General features: G+C 35.9%; 2 protein-coding genes across 3 annotated transcripts in view; both read right to left on the reverse strand.

Moving 5' to 3' along the window:
• Positions 1–22,419, reverse strand: part of LOC149567622 (nucleoporin (DUF3414)) — a 337,999-nt gene that overhangs the window by 98,797 nt on the left and 216,783 nt on the right. For both annotated transcript variants that reach the window (XM_089820876.1, XM_089820877.1), the window contains exons 23-24: positions 6,645–6,752; positions 6,396–6,509 (exon numbers count right to left, since the gene is read on the reverse strand). In XM_089820876.1, the coding sequence (XP_089677002.1) occupies positions 6,396–6,509; positions 6,645–6,752 (222 nt within the window). The remainder of the gene's footprint in view (positions 1–6,395; positions 6,510–6,644; positions 6,753–22,419) is intronic.
• On the reverse strand, positions 9,996–12,705 carry LOC149567623 (uncharacterized). Its single transcript, XM_089820879.1, has 6 exons — positions 12,517–12,705; positions 12,162–12,393; positions 11,892–12,044; positions 11,406–11,806; positions 10,896–11,301; positions 9,996–10,760 (listed from the first exon to the last, which is right to left on the reverse strand). The coding sequence occupies exons 1-6, from the start codon at positions 12,559–12,561 to the stop codon at positions 10,222–10,224; spliced, it is 1,776 nt and encodes a 591-aa protein (XP_089677005.1). The 5' UTR covers positions 12,562–12,705; the 3' UTR covers positions 9,996–10,221.

Genomic DNA, 22,419 nt, shown 5'->3' on the forward strand with positions numbered 1-22,419 from the left:
GCAGAACGAAGACTCCAATTACCGAAATTCCCTGATATGCTGATCAGTCTCCTCTAATTTGCAGATGGAAAAATGCAACCAAAACTTTAAACAATATCCCCCAGCCACAGATACTCACAGTAAGGAGATTCAACAAATTTTCAGAATATAATGAAATCACTATATCTCAGCAATGATTTTAATACACTTCTCAGCATCAAACCCTTAAACCTCAGCAAGGGCATAAAAGTCATCAACCTCAATAATTCTCACAAAAGCAACAAAAGCAAAAAAATTATCGGATGCTTTTCTCATCAAATGGGCTCATATTTATAATCCTCCAATGGCACAACTTTTCCAAATGTAGCTCCACTTAAGAAGCTTCCTAAACATATCATTTTATAACATTTAAATAATAATAAAATGCCATATAATAATGTTAACTCTAGTAATAAATTAATAAATAGGATACCATGCAATAAATTGCCCAATCCACTGTAGGCAATGACCAACTACCAATGATACCTTCTTCATTGCCAAACATGGCAACTACCCGGATTAGACAAACTAAAATGCTAATTCCACAACTGAGACCCCCAAACCACCTTGTCAGCACATGAGGTCGCTATAATGAATTGACGCAATCAACTACAAGAGCTCGCCAAAAATGGGGAAATTACATTATTAATATTAAACTATTTTCATAATTTTGTGGATATATTGCCAATATCTAAAAACTTAAATTTATATAAGGCAAAATTAATGCCAATTGTTTTCTCAAAAATTTTACATTGCCGATTCTCAAATGAATTTTCTTATGGCAGGACTTGAACTCGAATATAAATCTTGTAACTTAGGTTGTAGGTCATACCAGTAATAGAATTGTTGTCAATCAGGATTGCGCCTATAGAAAGATGCAGAATCTAACCATCCTATTGAAACATGGAAACACTCTTGGGTGGTGGGTTGTCCTAAAACGAGAGATGAATCTCCCGAAGCTAGGTTGATTCCTAAATAGTGATCACCTAAACCTAAATTATATGCAAGATAAGGGATGAGAAGTGGATAACAACTAATGAATACTAACCTAAATGAGGTGATACACCAATGATTTTGAATATAACCTTAATTAAATCAACATGAATTATGAAAGAAACAATTGATTCACAATACTAAGACAAACATGCAATCACAAAAGTGTCTCTATGCAAGGACTGGGACCTTCTGCTTTAAAAGGAAAATCTAGGTTTCACCAATTTTCTACTAAAAGAACAATAATCACAAACAAAGACCTGTAATCACACATATCAAGATTCAAATTTGCAATAAGGAATATAACTTAAATGAAGGGGAACACAACATAAAAGTAAAAAATCCACAATATTGCACGAGAATCAATGAGAAGAAACCACTAAATCTCTATAACTAATGCTGAATAAACCTCTACTACAAATTTGCTCTAACAATCATCTCAAAATCTGCAATGCGCAAAAATCTGAATCTAGAAGAAGATCCTCATAATGAGGTGAATGTACAATATATAGAACTCATAACCCTAATTCGGATTCCAAGATCATGCCTAGAAAAAATACGTCAAAAACGATAGAAATTATGAAAAGGTCTCTAAAAATTGCCATCAACCACCTGCCTAACTGATAGATAACTCGAAAACTGCCCCTAGCTCCTCAAATAATACATAAAACCATAACTCGGATCCCTCAAGCAACCCAAAAATATAGCATGTAAAACTCCTCATAAATATGCAAAGTATGCATAAAACAGGCTCTCATTATGAATTGCATGCAAAACTGGCCTTAACTACTCCATAAATCACCAAAAATAGCACTAAAGTGCTTCATTACCACATGAGAAACTCAAACTGCCTTTAGCCTCCAAAAATAGCTCATTTTTACATGAAAGCGTGCACTGAATGTTGCTTTGGAGTTCAAAAATAGACATTGAAAACTCTCCTTGCGTTTAGCGTTTGAAATCGTTAACTCCTCTTAATTCCCTTTATTTAAATAAATAAAATATAAGGCTTTATAATTATAGCGATTTGATATATTAATTTTACAATCATAAACTTCTTTTTTCTTATATTTATTAATATTAATGTGTTTATCATTATATTTATCAATTTTAAACACATTAGTATTAATAAATATAAGAAAGGGAATGTGAATAATATTTATTTAAATTTTATATGCATTTAATGATAAAATATATGCATTATTCATTTAATGTATATAAAACTTAAGTGAAATGAATAATGGAGTTTCAAAAAATAAAATGCCTAACTCCTACCATGGACCCGAAAGTTTTATTAAATATAGCAAAAGGAAAAAATATCAAAGGAAAAAACATGGATTGCATTCATTTGATTCACTTTGAGAGGAGCAAAAGGGAGGTTTAAAACCCTAGCCGTCACCATGAGAGCTTCTTCTGCAATTTTTGCTTGCTAGATGCCATGTTTTGTTGGATATTTTCCTTTGTTTGGACACCTGGAGCATTATTATGGCTGTGGATTTTCTCTTTGCCTTGGACATTTTTTATTTTGGTTGTATGGTCACCATTTTTGGTTGGACGGCAACAGATTTTCAAGGTGGTAGAAGCCGTATCTGCTATGTTTTGTTGGAGGTTTTCTCCCATACGGGTTTCTTCCTTGTTGGATGGCTTCCTCCTATGCTTTGCAACGGATTTATTCTTCTTATAAGTTATTCAAGATGCCATACCTACTAGATCATTTCTCTCTGCTATGAGACGCCATATTTCTTGCTTATTCTAGGCGTGAGTTTCTCCTTACAGGGCCTATGAATGGTAGACTTTTTTTTGCTATTGATGATCTTCACTACTAATAGATTTACAACCATACATCACTGGGACATGTGTCATTTTTTGCGGGTCGCTTGATACTTTCCCCTTCATCTTTTATTGCCTTTGTTGCTTGAGGATTTTATCTAATAGCTAGGATTGAGCACTATGACTTCAGCATTATTCCGGGATTCTATTTTTTATATACCCAAGCTGCTACATGGTTTTTCATAATTTTTTGTAGATGCTTCTGAATGAAAGCTAACTTGTTTTAATGCAAGCTATTATCATGATCTGAAGGACTCCAAGCTATTAGGTTGTTTCCTTTGGTTTCTTCTCCAATATTTTAGAGCCCTTTTCAGATTTGCATTTAACCTATTCAGTTTGAATCTGGGCTGAAGTTTTCACTCCTTGCTAAATCGCCATGAATGATTCTGAGCCAGTCTGTTTTTGTTGTCATTCTGGGAAGAGTTATGAGCTTAAGGTTGCTCAACATATCACAACCCACACTAGGTCTTTGCCATTAGGGTCTCTACACTTTCTTTGATATATGTCATTTTCTGCTGAAGCTTACGCATGGATTTTGCAATACATCACTCTGGGTTTTTCTTATGCGAACTGGGTATAGCAAGAATGAAATTGCATTACAATTTTTCTCTTCAGCCTTACATTTATTGGATGCCAATTTTTCTTGGTTGTGGTTGTTCATTATTCTGCTCCTTTGAACAATTGTAGATGTTATGTAAAATATTTGAAGAGTGGTAGACCTTTTTCGTTTCTTCCTCACATAGTCCTTATGCTGATTCAATACTCACTTTTACCGCTCTTTCCCATTCTAAATGTATCCAAAAAGGTGACAGAGGAAGATAAAAACCAGCATTGAGGATTTTAATGTCACTGCTAAATACCCATTTTTAAAGTCATGGAGATCATTTTACTCTTCCATTAATGCTCTGCAAACCTAGATTTTATTCTTCTTGATCTTGACTAGAAACTTCACATACATCAAACAATTTGGGATTTTACTATAGCATTTGTGATTTCTCTTTTGGGGCTTTTTCCTTAGCAACTCGAACTCCTCCTCTTGCATCAAAATTTTATAGAAGTTACAAACTGTTATATTTTATCATCCTTTGTTTGTTGCTTCTCACTTACAGGACTCTAAGCCTTGCTCATTATACTTTAGTGAACTCAAATAACCCAATTGATTTGCATTGATTATGTCATGTGTTAAGAAACAATATTTGCGTCTAGTTTCTTTTAGATAACCATCATGCACCACTTGATAGCACTACTTTTCTCTTGTTCATTTACATGTCTGTATTTGTTTTCATTCATTATAATACATTCAGCTCTGCCCTTTCTTTTATTCCATGCAATGACAAACTCGCACCTTAATGAGAATACTCATTTCTTTTACTCATTATGTATTGATCAACAAACTTGTTACAGAATGCTTGTCGACTAGTAAAACAATGCCTTTGTTTTATCGTTCTTATTCACTTTCTTCTGTAGCAAATTATATACTTTCACCTTGCTCTTGCTGATACAATGCACTGACTTTGCATAGCACGTATACTAAAAATCTTAACTGTTAGTTTAATGTTATAATAGGTGCACTATTATTTTCATTTCAGAAGTTCATCGTGTTTAAAATTGCTTACTCTTGTTGATCTGACATCTATTTGTTGGCACAAACCTTCATGTCTCCTGTAGCTGTTCTCAATCATTTGGGATACCATTTATTTGAAGGAATTGAATCTTTTCGTGGAGTCTTTCGAACCTTTTCTATGGTTCAACTAGAAGGTCTCATACTTGTAATTTACGTATGCCCCCTCAACAGTCTCCCCATGTCTTTGGTGTTCGCCTCTACATGATTTGACCAAAAGGTTTCACGCTTGTATTTTATGTGTGTCCCTTTGATAGCCTCCTAAGTCCTTCAATCTTGGTCTCTACATGATTCAATTGAAAGGCTTCATGCGTGTAATTTATGCAAGATCCTTCAACAACCTCAAACTTCATACCTGTATCTGCACATGAAACAAACTCATTAGCATAAACATGTTTTACTTTCAAATTTCTCTCTTGCCTTCTTGTCTTTTAATATAGTTATCTGAATAATCATATTGTAGGAACAATAGTGTATAGATAATTGCAAATATCTCCATTGCTCGGTTCATATGAACTGACCCTCCTCTTCTTTCATTTTTTTGCAAGTATATTCCCAAGTGGAGATGCGGGCCCAATCCATCAACATTCAGAACAACAAATCTTCCATTCAGACAATGGAGGCCTTTCCCTTTATCTTATCAGTACTTTTCTATTTATAAAGTGTGTTTATTCAGATATTATGTTAGGAGCTAAGAATGCTTGTGTGATATCTGAATGCATTGTATTTAAGTACTATGTAAAATTTGAACACTTTGTACCTTATCAAAAAACAGTTTTGAATACTTCAATAAAAATGTACTGCTTTGGTACTTATATTTCGAATGAAAGTGATCAATTTTCTTGTTTACTGATTTCCGTACTTTATTTTCTGTATCCTTTTCATTGTATAATATGTATTCTCAGCAACTAAAAACATTTAGCTCAATAAATAACATAGCAATTTAGGAGGTATGTTAAATTGGTAACAAGAATACAATCAAAATTACCTCCATTCAAAAAGAAAACAATGAAATACCAACAAAAAGTACTGGAATGACAAATGCCAAGTCGGGAAATCACTGTGTAAAGCTGAAACTCAATTGCAAGTCCGATATTCAGCTGTTTGCAGGTCAACCAGCTACAAAAATAATAAAACACCTTCTAAAAACATCAGAGTACACCGCCCAATACTACCCAACAGCAACATACACCACCAAACAGCAACAAGGGCCAAAAGATACAAAGAATCACACCCAGTAGATCGTATCAGGTCTGCAAGAGGTACAACCTATACTCTGTCATACAGTTCAGGTTAAAAACCACTCATACTCCTTTTAACTTAAATGCTTGAGCTATAAATGATGGGAATGGCTAGCATAGACTAATCAATACCATCAATATTGGTGATCAAAAAAGGGCATCAAATGAACACAAATGTTATATGTTACAATTATAAAATGCATATCGACATTCTTTATCAATGTTTACAAATAAATATGATGTATATGCATGTTTTATCCTTTTTTCAATAGGAACATATAAAACTTCCCTATATATTTTAAATTTTTGTATATTTTATATAGGCGTCCCATCCCCTTTGCCATCCCCTAGCTGTACACAAATCTGGCAAAAAGAAAAAATCACTATGTTGGATACACCACCCCCCAATCCTCATCCCAAGTTGTAGATTTTAATATATTACATTTTTCCAGTGCATGATAGTAATTGATTGCCAAATATTAATCTTTTAAATTTCTGTTTTAACACCTTTCAAGAAAGAAGTTGTCTCAAAAAAGTACTTATGAACAATTTATCAGAAAGCAAATAAATTATGAACTGACCATTTTATTCTATTAGGTCGATACAATAATATGATCAATAAAATGTGAAAATCATTGTGAATTAAACAGTATACTCTTGAACCATTACCAACACCATCAAAATGAATCAACTACCTGGTAAAGAGCTGCAGATGTAGCCAGATCTAATGTAGCAGAAAAGAGCTCCAAATTTGATGAAGCGCTCTCCTCACTTAATAGATGGCTAAATACCAAATTTAGATTATTTCTCTGTACATATGCACATGATTCAATAAGAAAACTTGTTTTGAAAAATAGAGCTGAATCTAGCACAGAACCAAAAACAAAAATACCTCAGGAAGTCTAATAATTTTAGAGAATCAATGACTCTCAATTCTTAACTACCTGTTTAGAACTTGATATATAGCTCGCAATGCTTACTGCATGGGAGTTTGTCTTCTGTGCAACAAAACACAATCTGGATAGGACTTTTGCAGCAGCCAATTGTAATGCCTAAACGTAACTCAAAACAGTATTTGGTTAGAATCCTGTATCAAATTCTTAAACATATACAACCAGTTAAATTTACTATAGTAATGCTTCAGATACGTATTAACATTTTAAGAATGCAGATTCAAGCTTCAATTGATGATAGGTAGCACCCAGATCCCACTTGTTACCAAGTATTATAAAAGGGAATTCAAACCTCATTCTGGCCTCTGAACAATCATTCTAAATAATTTCAACATCTACATTAAACACATTAGCATCAAGCCCTTGCAAGAAAAATTAATAAATTAAAAAGAGTAAATTAAATTAGAACTCCGGCACAAGATCACATCTGTATTAACATTTTAAGAATTCGAATTCATATTCAAATTAATGATAGGTAACACCTAGAAGTTTGAACCAATCTGTTACCAAATGATATAAAAAGGGATTTAAATCTCCTTCTGATCTCTGATAAACTACTTCAATTATAAATTGAATGCATTTTCATCAAGCCCTTATAAACATACAAAAATAAATAAGAAAAAAGCATGTAAATTTAAATTTAAATTACAACTATAGCACAACATCAGACCCAATATGATATGTAACTCATCTATGTTAGCAAATGACTTAGTTGTTGACTCTTACGCCATGTTTGCAATGTTTACAGGACCTTGTCCACATAGCTATTAAAACATTTTTTGGGCAAGCTCGCATGGTCTTTAGATCATTTGCAATTTTGTATATCTATTTCTTTCAGCATATTACAAGACTAGGCTTGACACATTAGTGACTTGTCAATCGTAAACTGCATCCTAACGTACTATAATACAATATAGAATACCAGATATAATTGTAAAAGAATAATATTACTGAATTGCTAATTTCAAAATGTGTATCGCATATAGAAGTAGAATAGTCATACTTATAATTGGCAATGAATAGAATATTTCACTACACCACATTCATGAAAATATTCTAACTCTCAAAATCTTATATTACACAATGATCACTTACTAGTTTTCCTATTCTTTATCATCAAACGCATCAAGTTCAACATTTGGTTCAATTTCATTTTGTTGTCGTGCATTTTGTGACCACAAAATGTAGGTAATAGTACGAAACCTTTTCAAACTAATTTGGCATTTCTCTAAACTTATTTCATTATTTAATTGGTTTGTATTGATCAATCAAACAAGACCAATTGATATAATGAATCATTTTGCCCAAGGCTTTCGTCAGGCTTTTTTTGTTTTTTTCTTCTTGTTGAGCCTATGCTTAATTTTGAGGCATTCATCATCTTTTTCTTCGTTTTTTAGTGTGTGTTTCTTGGTTTTTAGTCATTTGATTTTGCTCAGGTCATTGCTTTCGGTTTTCCATTCAATTTGATCTATCTTAGGGCTCAATCCAAGTAGAAAATCAAAAGATATGGCCAATTTAGTGTCCAAAATGTAGACATTTTTTATGCAACTGTATGAATTAAAAATATCATGTTATATTTTTTATTTGACATTCACTTTTTTAAAAATATAACTTAAATTCACTTTATGTTATGTTTTTAAGTTACTTTATCATTTAAATTTTCACTTGAAGTAACTATAGTGCACTTTAAGTTATAATTTTATGTTGAATTTGTTTTTAGATTTTTCACTTAAGTGACTATATTAACTATATAGTTCAAATTAATTTTTGCTATTTACATCAAATACTCTAGTAAATATTACTTATTAAATGATGTTTGCATATTATATTGTTAATATGATAATGTAAATATAATTTATGTCTCACTTAAGTAATAGTTTATCAAAATTAAATTGACATCTACTTAATTAATCACTTGATTTGTGTGCAACATGTAAATGTGAAAATATGAAATAGCATCAAAAAGGTGTGGTTTTTATGCAAATGCATGTAAACTCAACTTAAATATGTTATATGCATATACATGACATCAAAAAGTTGAGTTACATACGTTATATGCATATGGTCCAAAAAGGTGTGTTTTTGCCTTAGGTTGCATATGCAAGCAACTAAAACAAGTAATTGCACGAAAAAGGTGTGCTTTGCACTAAAGACATGCAAACACATCTCTAAAATCCGTTTTTGGGCAAAGAGAATGTTTTTAAAACATGTATATGCACCAAAGAGGTGTGCTTTTGCTTTGGGAGAGCTGATTAATAGGTGCATTTGGGTCTATATTGCATATTTAAAACACGCAAATACCTCCAAAAGGTGTGTTTTGCATTCAAGCTTATGCATTTGCCCTTCATAAACCCATTTTTGAAGATTTAAGGCAAAACTTCATGCATGTGCCCACCAAAAACCCATTTTTATTGGAACCATAAGGGTTTTGCAAGCACGTTTTGGCTTCAATAGAAGTTGTTTTGGCATTTCATGGTGTAAACAAATCACTAAGGATCATGTTTTTGCATTCTAAAGTGAAAAACATTACATGTAATGCACTTGGAAATCCAAGTTTTTTTTCAAAAATGTTTCAAGAACTTGCACTTAACAAAAAACGTTGGAAGCTTGAGGGATTTTAGGGCACGTTTTTCATATTGGGCATGAAAAACACATAATTGGATGCTCTATTCAAATTCTTCTTTATAAGGTTGAAAAAATCGAAGTTTGTTTGAGAAATTTTCAACATGGGAGCTTCTTCTCCTTCATTTAAGGCATACAATCATCATGTAAGTGAACATTTTACTTCTTGCTAAATAATTTGTGCTTATCTCGCTGATTTCATGCATATTTTAGCTTGATGCTTTACACTCATTGATTTTGATACCATGGCAAATGCATTTTTCCTTTAAAAATGATAAAATGGTTCATTTTCATGTCTTTGGCTTTTTTCCAAACTCCAAATTCAGGTTTCTATCTTTCCATGTCACAACACTTCGCATCTCATTCTTTACATGCAATTACATGTATATCCATTATCATCCGCATGCACATGTAATCTCATTTTCTAGCAAAGTAACAAGAATCGGAATCGGATCGGAATCGGCAAGGCCGAATCGAATCGTGAATCGGCAATGAATCGGCAATGAATCGGCAATGAATCGGCAAATTTGAAAAAACCCTTTAAATTTAAAGATTTTAACAATTTAAAACTTATTTCATGCACCCTTTATTGAATATAACTTAAACACACTATAACATCATCAAATAGAAGTTAAAACTTAACATACATAAACATGGAACATAAAATCCATCACATATGTAACTATGTTATCTAAAATGTAAATTGTAGGCTAGCTGAAGTAAATAGAAATCAAATGATCACAATGATTTAAATCATAGAATGTATGTAAGATGATCCATAAGACATCAAATCATAAATGTATGTAAGAATCTAAGATGAAGATCCATGAAAGTTTGAAACATGTCTATCAATGATTCAGTATCAATATCTGTAAACAAAATATAAAAACAAGGCTCCAGCTCAAGCCTCAGACTCATAGTCATCATCATCATCCTCAACATCATCCTAAAGCTCGGCTGCAGCCTCAGCCTCAGCCTCTGAGTATCCAGTCTGCCTAGTAGCAAGGCGTCTAATGTAGGTCCTAGAGGACTGCCGAGCCATATCTCCCGCATGTAAGATGGGCTCATGAACGTCGCTAGGGCCTGTGCCTGTGCGTGCACGTGTGCGTCTACCAATGCCTGAAGAACGTGCTTTAGCTGCCTCAGCCTCTATATCCACCTGGTCAACCCACACACGGTCTTCCTCAGTGAAGACTGGATCCACAACCTCTGTGAGCCACTCTGATTCTGGATCAATCTCCTCTAGAATGATCGGAGAGGAGTCAGTGCCCAAAATCTGTCTGATCCTAAGACGGAGGTTGTAATGAACAAAGACAATATCATTCAACTTCTGCACTGTCAACCTGTTTCTCCTCTTCGAATGGATGTGCTCGAACATGGACCAACTGCGCTCACATCCAGAAGCGCTGCTTGGCTGACTCAGAATACGAATGGCAATTTTTTGAAGTTTTGGGGTTGTGGCCCCAAACATTTGCCACCATCTATCTGCAATAAGGGAAAAATTGAAAATAGAAACAATTAGTCTCATTTACAAATTACAAGTTAACTCTAAAATTACATAATCAACTTTAAGATTAGAATCTAGATTCATGAACATTGAATATATTATTTAATTTTTACCTGGCTGTAGTGTTGTCTGAGCATTTATGGCCATCCTGCTAGAGAAAAGTGGCCCCTCTTTATTGTTGAACTGGTCTAGCTCAACAATCGCAGCAGCGCTATCTTCATCGCTACTCAACCTCTGAATCACTGTGTATAAGCCAGTGAGAACCTCCGCATCCGCCTTGAACTCAGGACGGAAACGATATGCCGGATTCAGAAAGTAAGCTGCTGCATGGATGGGTCGATGGAGCTGATTCTGCCATCTCCTATCGATGATGTCCCAAATAGGGCCATACCTCTCCTGCACTCCTGCATATTGGGCTCTGATGGCCTCCTTGGCCCTATCCATGCCCTCATAAATGTAGCCCATAGAGGGCTTCTCCCCATCAGCAGTTCGTAGCAAAGCTACAAGGGGCTCAGTGACCTACATATAAAGTAAAACAAAAAACTTGAGTCAAAACTTAAATATAAAATAATATAACTTAAAGTAAAAGTAAAATACTAAATGTTAAATTGCAATAAATTTACCTGCAGGATTTCTCTAGCGGGTTTCCAAAAACCATCCTCATCAAATATGCAATCCGCCACATCTATCCCTACAGTGGTCGTAGCATAGGAAGAGGAAATCCACTCCCGCCCAACAAACATGCTCCTCAATTCATCCCTTGATGTCAACAAGGACTGCAAGGTGATGAAATTCGAGGCAAACCTCGTGATACCTGGGCGAGCTAACTCTTTTCCTTCTGTGTACTTCCTCATTGTGCTAAGGACAAATGAATGATTATAAATGAATTTGCATATGTTTTTTGCCCTTTCCACACATGACTTGACAAACTCAAGTTTGCCAATTTCCTCCAACATGAGGTCAATGCAATGTGCCGCACAAGGGGACCAAAATATGGTGGGGTGCCTCTCCATCAAAAGTTTACCTACAACAATTTTAAGTCAATTAGAAATTCAAATTTCAAAATTCAAATAAATTTATTTTCAAAACTTGAAAAGTTAAAAGTTTACCTGCAACAACATAACTTGCTGCATTATCCGTCACCACCTGGATCACATTTTGTTCTCCCACCTCTGCTATGACTTCCTCAATAGCCTCACATAAGTATGTGGCATTTTTTACATGTGCGGAAGCATCAATGGATTTGATGAACATGGTATATCCTACAAGTAACAAAACAACGAATTAGAATATTAAAATTAAATGGATCATCAACAAATTAGCATTCAACAAATCAAAATTTACAATTATGTATGTAGGAAAGTAGAATGATCAATTACCTCCACAGGATACAAGAAAATTGAGGAGTGTTCTATTCCTCCTATCTGTCCAACCATCAGTCATGATGGTGCAACCCTTTGCAATCCACTCCTTTCGATTCTCCTCGAGCTCAGCCCTCATGTCCTCTACCATCTCATCCAAGAGGTATCCGCTCAACTCAGCCTCAGTTGGGGCTTTAAACCCCGGACCACAAATAGCAACCGCGTCTATCATGTTCTGCCAATAAGGAGCCTTGTCACAAATAAAAATTTAGATGTCAAAGACTCAAATTATAAAACAAGTAAATATAATTAAAGTTTTACTTTTACTTTTAATTTTAACTTTAAAGAAAACAACGAAAAAAGAATCAATTACCTGGCTGCAATAAATGGAATGTTGCAAAAGTACCAAAATTTGCATATCTCCTTTCTGGCAGCATCATGAATTTCCTTGTTCAAACCCATGCCCTCAAGCGTGGGTTGGGAACCAGGAGTAGTGCGGGGCACAAAGTAACTATCCATTCTGTTTTTCCGCACTCTAGGCTGCAATAGGTTGGTGTGGGACTCTGTCTCAGTATGTGACCGACTAGCACCAGCACGAGCAGAAGAACTAGGATAAAAAGGAGGCCTAGAAGAACCCTCTCCAACACAACCTACAGATGCAGAAGCTGATGCAGATGCAGATGTGGATGCGGCTGCAGATGCGGATGCGGGAACATGGGAGCCAATACCCCTTAACCCTTCAAGTTGCATTTTCCTATTGGCTTTGTCTTTTTCAATTTTTTCTAATGCCATTAAGCAAGTGCGTTTTGCCTCAGGAGTTTGGTGAGTGCAAATTGTAACATCGTGTCCAGGTATAGCAGCAATGTGGTATTTCAATCTATAAATACCCCCAGAAGTTATTTTTTCTTTACAAAAAATACATTTTGTTTGATATTTGGTTCTTCCAGGAAACTCTTCGTTATATTTCCAACATTCATCTTTTCTACCCATTGCGAATTTGCAAAAAATGAAAGCAAAGGCTGCTGCAATAAAAATTTATATGTAAAATATCAAAGTTTGAAGCTAATAAAAGCTACAAAACAACAAACCCTAGTTTGCAACTTAGTAAAAATAAAGAACATTCAAGATCTAAACTAAAAATCTTGAAAACTATAAAAATTTAACAAAAAATGCATAATACACTAACATGCAAAAAAAAAAAGAGCACTTACCTCTTGCAAATGAGTTGAGGAGTGTTGAGATTGGCTCCCTAATGCTCCCAATGCAATTGATGGCCTCCACAAATGGATTGCTGATCTCTTTTGTGCTCTTTCTTCTTGCCGGTTAGAAACCTATGGCTTTTCTTTTCTCTTCTTCTCTCTCACTTTTCCTCTCTTCTACTCATGTTAAATAAATAGAAGGCCCTTTAGGGTTATAACAAAGAGAAATGGTCAAAAACAAAGTAAAAAAACCAAGCAATTTTTTAAAATTTTACAACTCTATACTTTATTGGCCGCGGGCGATTCCTGCCGATTTTTCTAGGCGATTCATGCGATTTTTTGCCTGAATCGATTCAGGCGATTCACTTGAAGAAATCGGCAATGGCGATTTCCGACTCCAAAAAAATCGCCATTGCTGAATCTAATCGCCGAATCGCCGATTCAGGCGATTTTATGGCGATTCTCGTTACTCTGTTTTCTAGTTCTATTTCCACTCATCTCACTTTCCTCATTAAATTGCATGTAATGATTACAAAAAAAATCTTACATATAATTGCATCTCTAAAACCAGTTTTTGACTAGAAGTCACTTTTTAAAGGTCAAAAATGTCATGTGCATGTTTTCCCATGTACTTTGACTTTACTTTTCCTCAAAGACGAATATAAAGTTCACTTCACCTCAAGTTACATTGCATTTCTATCTTTCCATATACACTTACATTTCATAAGCAAAATACATGTCATCCGCACTTACATGTAAGCTCATTCTCCATCCGCATTCGCATGTCATCTCACTTTCCATTCCTCATTACATTTTGCATTTATATGTAATCCATTTTTCATGTAATAACATCTTGAAAACCAAAAGTCACTTTTTAAAACGTCGAGAGTTTTCATTCCCACACATTCCCTTGCGTTCCACCTTCACATCTTAAAACACATCCATCTCCTTCTATTTCCACTTCCATAATTTTTCACTCCACCTTCCATTTCCATCTACCGCATATGTATGATGTCTCCTTTTGAGATAATCTCATCGGATCTACACAACTATCTAATCCATACTCAAACCTTGGTTGTTGATCAAGAATCAACCTTTTATGGCAATATCCTCTAATGATGCGTTTACGTTTTGGAATTTGTGTGTTGCAACACAAGCGCAAGAGATGCCCTCACCATCAAAATCTAAGGCCAAAATGAAATACCAGTTTGATAAACAGTTGGCTCATGCAGCCCAATCTCATGTCACGTCCATTCTTAACAATGTGTTAGACACAAAGATCGAATATGTAGATATGACTGATTTTCTACGAAGAGTAGAAACTCCTATTGGTCATGAAATGTAATGTATCAAGAGAAGTCATATTCACTTGGTGTCTACGTTTCCCATGGCTACAATGGAACCAAAATTTGTTCTTGGATGCATAAAGCATTTCAGCCTAAAGTCAAAGACAATCAAGGGTGTTGATCGCAAATTTATTATTAGTCTTGATCCAGAAGTTATCACGCAAATTTTCAAAGTGTTGCATAATGCAGAATGCATAGATCTAACCAAAGCATTGTCTTCGAAAATTTGGGATGAGAATAAGAGAAATTATCAAAAGTATGTAAATCTATATTGGTTGCATACCAAGAGAAACAACTTATCGAGATGGCCATTTACAGATCTAATTTCAACCAAGAGTACGAAGATCTAATTATTTTTCACACTAGGATTTGTGGTCTTAAAGATTCCACCGATTTTGAACCATGGATGTATAAATTCATCTTCAAAATCATGGAGACAAAGATAAAGATAAGATAAAAAAATATTAATGTCCACGAAAAACCAATCGAAGCTTATGGGACTGAGGATACAAATAGAAGAGCCGGCCAAAGTAGAAACACCAAACGGTGACTAAGAAGAAACAAAAGCCAGAAACACGAAAAGAAAGAACACAAGATGAGGACTAAGAGTCATTCCTTGTCACAAATAAGTCAGTAATAGAAGGGTCATAGTCATAGACTTCCGTGTAGAATTACTGTAGGACTGTCACTACCTGGAGAGACTAGTGCAGTGTCTAATCGATCTGAAATGAGAAGTACTGGAAGGCCTTTCCAAACCCCACGGAGGAGACAAGGGAGAGAAAAAGACAGTACTGAACTGGCCTAAAGTATGCCCTTGAGGTATAAAAGACTGTAAGGTAGTCTCTTGAAGATGGGTGGCCTCTTGAAGATAAAGTGCAAGACACCGTTGATCAATGTAACTGGAGAACATCGAAAGAGAAGAACAATCTCTGAAAAGGCAGTAAAATCTCCCTTTGATCTCATACTAGAGAGGACAATGAAAAATGAAGTGGATCTCAGTCTCGACCTCTACCAAGGTACACAACTGACATAACTGATCAGCATGATCCATATGGTGATCGGTCTAAGCCCAGAGGCAGTGAGAACCAACCCTGAATGAACCTAAAGAAAACTGTAAGGCATGATTCTAATGCCGATAAAGATAAGCAGGGCCACCAACAATACCATCCTGAATCACAAGAAAATGCTCAACATAGAATGTCATCCTAGGTCAAAGACCTCTCAAGGGATTACTCCAAGTAGTGGTAATGTACTATCTATAAATATCTTGTCTAACGTACTTGTTCAACTCCTGATGTGAGGGGAGGAGATGAGCAAGAGCATCAAGTGAAAACTGATAAGGAGGAAATCGATCAATCTCAATACCGATCGAACCAAACAAAGAGGTGGCCTGGGCGTACCAATAGCAAGTTCTAGTAGAGATGTCAAATCTCAAAATCTCAATAGAAGAACAGTATGCTAGATAAGAGTATCTATGTTGATCAACCCCCAACTCCATAAGGCCATGAAGCCAATGAAGAAACCAAATCACGTCAAAAATGGCTACAAGTTTGAGAGGATGAGCTCCAAACTCAGCTAAGGCAATGTTGTGAGGGGTGCATCTGTGGCATCTTATGATACACTGTAACATCAACGTTTGAACCCTCTCAATAGAAGCACAATCAAAAGCAATAAGAGAAGGACCCCAAGCCACCAAACCATAGAGGACTGTTGGACAAACGAAGGAGTCAAAAAGGGACAACTTGGACGAAATATCCTGGAAATGATGTCTGGAGCACCATCTTTCCATCAAAGTCAAGGAACCCGTGACCTTACTAACTCTGGACTGAATAGCTAGTCTCAAGCTAAAGCGTGACCCTGAAAACTTCACCCAGAGATACATATAAGAGGACGTAATCTCAACCTCTTGGCCCTGAAAGAAGAAATGAAGATGAGAGGTCTTTAAACAATTAAAGACCATAACCCGAGTCTTAGACAAATTGACCACAAGTTGCCACTGATCACAAAAAGAAGCCAGACCATCAATGACTCTCTGCAAGTTGTTAGGAGAAGATGCCAAAAGAACGACATCATCAGCAAAAAGGAGAATGTCAATCAAGACCTGATGTAAATAGTACCCATCACTCAGTTGAGAGGACTTCACCAGGAAATCCTCCAACTCATCAATATACAAACCAAACAATGTAGGAGAAAGAGGAAAACCTTGTTTTACTCCAATGGTACTCTGAATCGGAACAGAAAAACCCTCCGGAGTCCTGAGCCTACTGCTTACCTTCTCATAAAGCCTCATAATAGCAGTCTGTAACATATCTAAGATCCCAATCTCATGAAGTCTCTGAGATAAGGCCAACCTAGGAACATAATCAAATGCCTTACAGAAGTCCACAAAACAACAATATACCTTCTAAGAGTAGTGCCTAGCCTCCTCAATGATAGCCTATAGCGTTAGTACATGGTCCATAGTCTGATAGTTTGCTCGAAAGCCATCTTGCCCTTTAGCTCTATAGCCTCTTCTATCAAGTTCACTAGATAATATGGTGTTCAAAGCAGTGGCATACAATTTGGCAAAAGTATGACCGATCATAATAGTTCTATAGTTACCTGGATCAGAAGCAAGCCCAGACTCATGAATAGGGTAAACCACATGTCTAGACTAGGACTCAAGAAACCTAGTGCAAACCACTCTATCAAAGAGTGTAGGAAGGTAAGATCCAAGAATCGAAGCACCAAGTTTGAAAAGTTCTGCCTGAAAACCCTCTTCATCGGCTGCCCTACTACATCTCAAACATCTAACGGCCTCAATAATACCGAAGGAGGTGAACAAATGACAAAAAAGGAGGTGGAGTGGAGTGAAGAGGTGGCTGCCCAGGAATGTCATATAGTGTAATGATATGGGAGGTCAGAGAGTGGTAGTAAAGAGTGGAGGGTGGGGGGGATCGTCAAGGGAAAAGGGTGCGCCAAAAGATCTGGGGATTCTAAATAAGCATGGAGCAAAGGGTTCAGCACTAGAAAGAGGTAAAAGAACGTTTCTTGTGGCAAAGAAAACAGAGGTGAGAAACGCGCAGATGGGTAAAGGCAGGGGACTGACTCTCTAGGGCAACACAAACCAAGTGATGAAAAGCTTTGCAACCAGTATCAAACCACTTATTCATAGGACAAATATTCTGACACTTAGCTTTGAGAGAGGGAGAGGAACGATGTAGAATAAAAAGGAGAACAGAATCCCAGATCGGAGAGGCAAGTGAATCAAACATGTTAGATGCAGCAAGCGACTCACTAAAACAAGCAGATGTTAGAAGTCTCCTAAGGTGATAAGTGAAAAGTTCGCCATCGCTCTCGAGGTAATGAAAACGAGTAGGAAAGAACAAATCTTTTGGGGAGAACTAATCAACACTGCACTTTGTCAACAGTTGCTCAATGTAGGCACTTTAGTGCCTTTCTACATCAATTCCTACCTTGTTCATATTGCTATGGCCATGGGATCTTTTTTTTGAACTCTCAACCAAAGGAGATCATCTTCAAATTCCAATTTGGCATTACTATGATCAGATTACTCAAGCTAATATTAAATTTCATTATAGAAGAGTTTAGGATGCTTTATTTGGGCATTTTTGTTGTCTGTTTGATAGACAATTATCCATCAAAAGGATATCTGATGAAACATGGGATAAGGTAAATCAGTATGGTTGTACCTTTCTCCAGTTTCTAACCTTCACTTACTTGAGGGTTGGATACTTTAAAGGTGAGCCATACACATTAAATAGGTGTGCAACTAATAGGATCATTATGACGGAAGTTCAATATGATCAACATGCTTTACATAGGCTAGGTTTTGATATTTCTTCTACCAAACTCCTGGTAATTGGTAATTATATAATCAATTCTATACATAAAGCAAAAAATATGGAAGCAAAACTGCAGTTGATCACTATGAAGAAATGCAAAGCCAAATTTGAGTTGGATTACAAAGAAATGAATTCTCAAACCACGAGGTGTTTTACACATGTTCATCAAAGATGTTTACATTGGCATGTGGACAGAATTGGATATAATGAAGATCCCATCAGATTTCATCATTTATCTTAACATGCTTGAGATCCCGTCAGATTTCCTAATCGAAGATGATGGCAACATTCTTAATCCCAAATATCATCAGGCTAGTTTTGATAAAAGATGCCCTTTTCCCATTCAATGGCAGCAGAAGGAAGGTGCATCTATCCTTGATAGATTTCAATCCATTTTAGCAAACACCAACAAGTGGCTGGAAATTAAAGGCCTAAAAAGGGTTAATCCGAAAATGGGTTTGGATTGTGGAAATTTTGGTGGTCCTGGAAGGAAGTCACTACTAGAAATTACAGGTAAAGATGGAGCTTCTTCTTTTGATGTGAAGAAATCTCTTAAATTCAAGTTGAAGGGTAGAAAGGGATCTAAATCATCTCAAATACTTGAACTAGTTAACGAGTCAAAAGAGGATTCAGAGGAACAATCGGAAGAGGAATCAGAGGAAGATGAGGAAGAAGAAGGGGAAGTTATGATAGAAGTGTAGTTAGAGATTCCAGCCTGCCCATTACTCGCTCCACGAGAAAGAGGATTCTTTCCTCAAAGTTAAAGAGGAAAGAATATTGGTAACACCCTTTACAAAAATATCTCAACTTCTTGCTTACCTTGAGTTCATCAAACGAATGGTGAGAAGAGGGAGCCTTCCCTTTAAGGTAGGAGAGACTCTATCTCACACGCTATAGTTGGTCGTCCTATTTAGCTATTGGATTTTACCCAAAGTTGTTGATTACAAAATATCCATCCAACACATTTGAACCACAATTGACTCGACTAACACTCCAACAAGGTGCATCCACAACCTCACCTATACAGACTTCATAAAACTATTCAATAACAACACATTTAGGTAACAGTTACCAATTTTTGGCACATTGTTTACTGCTATCCCTGATAACTTATATAAATGAAACATTGTTTACTACTATGCCTCATGACTTATATAAACGAAATACTAATGAAAATGGCATTATCTACCATTTATAGGAGTAAGATATATCTTTATTAACTCGTGAACTTACTACATAGAAGAAGACTGAAGATGTTGACCTAACAGTTGCCAAAATGAACACTACCATCAACCAATCAACACTTACAACTAACCAAGAGGGACAACCAATTTAGTACAAACAATTAATAGTTTGTCAAATAACCAAGATTATTAACATAATAATAGGCATTTTCTATGACTGCATCATCCCCTCCACCCCCAACTCCCCCCAACCTCCAGATAATAATAATAATAATAAAACTATAAAAAGTCGTCTTCTAGGTGACAAGTATACAACAAATACTATCAAAAAGACTAATGATGAGAGAGTAGACAATGCCTTGTCTTGCGCAAACTCAATGCTTTCATGTACTCTAAATATCAAGTGGGATCTGGGGCAATACCCTTTGCAAGGGTCGATGACCAATATCACTCACACAGTCTCGAGACATGACCCAATGCATTCTCCCCATCACAATACTAGGGAGAGGGGAGGGGGAGGGTGGCATGCATCATTTTCTTGAATATTTAGAATGCCAAACAACAATACTAATAAAGCCCACAAATATGCAGTTGTAAAATCTCTTGTCAAAGGAAGTGCTAGAGCTCAGGGAATTGTTGTTGTCATATGGAAGAGTGGCATACAAGTAGACGTATGATGTTCAACAAGATGAAGGAGAATTACATATGGTTTTAAATGTACCTTGGACCATATTTACAAATGATTGATGCACATGTCATACGGTGTGCGACTAGAAGCACATGGACTTGTAGTGGTTGTAGTAGTGTATAGTTGTAGCTATAGTCTATGTTGGTTGAACAATAGTTGAGCAATATGGCACAAACACATGGACAACCTCTCCCACACACAACTAAAAAGACTACTTTGTATGGTAGCAATGGCACATGACAAAGGAGTATCCCATATGGCGTACAACACAATTATGACCAAAAGGATGTGTTGTACAATGTTGAGTTGCTGAATCAAAGGTTCATACGATATTTAGTTACCAAGTTTCACATCGTACAATAATGTGTTATACAACACAATGAACAAAGAGTTGTACAGAAGACAAAATATGTCTAATATGTTGTATGCGAGGATGCAAGTGCATAGAAGGATTGAAGTGTCGTTAATGACTAGTTGTCATACTGAAAAACAAATCCACAAATATTGTATAAACAATCATGTGTGGCGCATACAATGTGTGAATCATACATCTCACAAAGATGGCTAATGTCGTGCGAGGCATCGTAAACTCTTTAGGGGTTGTCTACTTAACTACCAACTCTACCTTTCCTTTGCACTAATTCGAACAAGATTGATTCAATCTTTTCAATTTTGTTGTCAAATTGCTAATGAGGTAAAATATACTCTACCAATAATGCGCATACCCTCATGGAAAGTGAGATTTATAAATTTGCAAAGAGTGTGAATTAAACAATCGGTTATTCATTGTCTTCATAATTTTTTGCTTTTAATTTTCTATCCCTCATGATTCCTCCTTTCTTTTCCTCTGAATTTCAGGTGAAGTGGATTCCCATTCACAATTCCTTATATGCTCCATATTATATATTATGCTCTTCATACTGCTAGATGTGTGGTCCATAACATTACATGCTTTCATGGATTTCTCTTCTCCAAAAGTTATAGCCTCCAAAATTTACATAGATGAAAATACCTGATAGTCCTCCATTTTAAAATGGTATAGTCCATTTACAGAACTTGCTTCATCTTCAAAACAATCTTCCAATACAAGCACCCCTTCACCATTTGATTCCATGGCTTTCCTTCTTTTCTCCATTCCAACTCTCCATCTTCAAACTTTGGCATGGAGGATTGCTAGCTCCTTTCTCAACACCTAATCCTTAGGTCAATCATATACGTCCTCTCTATACTCTTAACTATAGTGTATTCCTCTTCTAATTGTGGGTTTGCCTTGGCATTAATCAACCAAATCCAAGTACTGTGACATATGCTTTCTTTCCCAATGAGATAACTACAAAATCTAAGGATAAACATTGTGTGCTAAACGTTATGTGTTGTGCAATCAATCTCCTTAACGACTTAATTCCATTTTAGTCCACACCTTCTAAGTGGAAGGTTTAGACAACTACAAAATCTAAGAAAGAGCATTGTGTGCTAATCATTACCTTTTACACCATCAATGTCACTAAAAACTTAATTCCATGTTGGTCCACACCAATCAAGTGGAAGGTTTGTAGCAAGAGTGTTGGTTTACCCAGCCACTTCCAAGTTTCCTCTAGCAATACATTGACTCATGAGGCTCTATTTAAGATGGTATTTGTCATCTTTCTACCTATTGTTTCCATTTTGACTACAGTTGGCATCATTCCAATCAACAACATAGAATTGGTGGCCTAGGTGTCTTTACGGGGTGACTTTACCATTCGTTCCCCTTGTGGCTTACATTGGTTTTTTCCAAATGTTGGTAATTGCCGCTATCCATGTTGGTAATTGCCAATCTCAATTGTCACACAATTTGAAGGTTTGCCACCTTGCTGGGTATGCTTGTTTCTAGCACCTGCCACAATGTGTTATCTAATTTGGACGGCACTAATGTACTCATGTACTCAATATGTCATTAGTGATTGATCATCCACACAAATGTACAAGTTTCTTTGATGATTTTTAATTTGACAAAAATAATATTATGGAAGCA

This window comes from Cupressus sempervirens, chromosome 3 (assembly GCF_028749045.1).
Source record: "Cupressus sempervirens isolate cs-2001-9-10 chromosome 3, ASM2874904v1, whole genome shotgun sequence".
Taxonomy (NCBI): Eukaryota; Viridiplantae; Streptophyta; class Pinopsida; order Cupressales; family Cupressaceae; genus Cupressus; species Cupressus sempervirens.

Excerpts from the sequence above, each read along its gene's own strand:
- LOC149567623 (XM_089820879.1), bottom strand. The coding sequence starts at position 12,561 with ATGCAAATTTTGGTACTTTTGCAACATTCCATTTATTGCAGCCAG. Across the intron at positions 11,302-11,405 it reads CCGCTAGAGAAATCCTGCAG|GTCACTGAGCCCCTTGTAGC; the intron begins GTAAATTTATTG and ends CTTTATATGTAG. Across the intron at positions 10,761-10,895 it reads TCAGACAACACTACAGCCAG|ATAGATGGTGGCAAATGTTT; the intron begins GTAAAAATTAAA and ends CCCTTATTGCAG.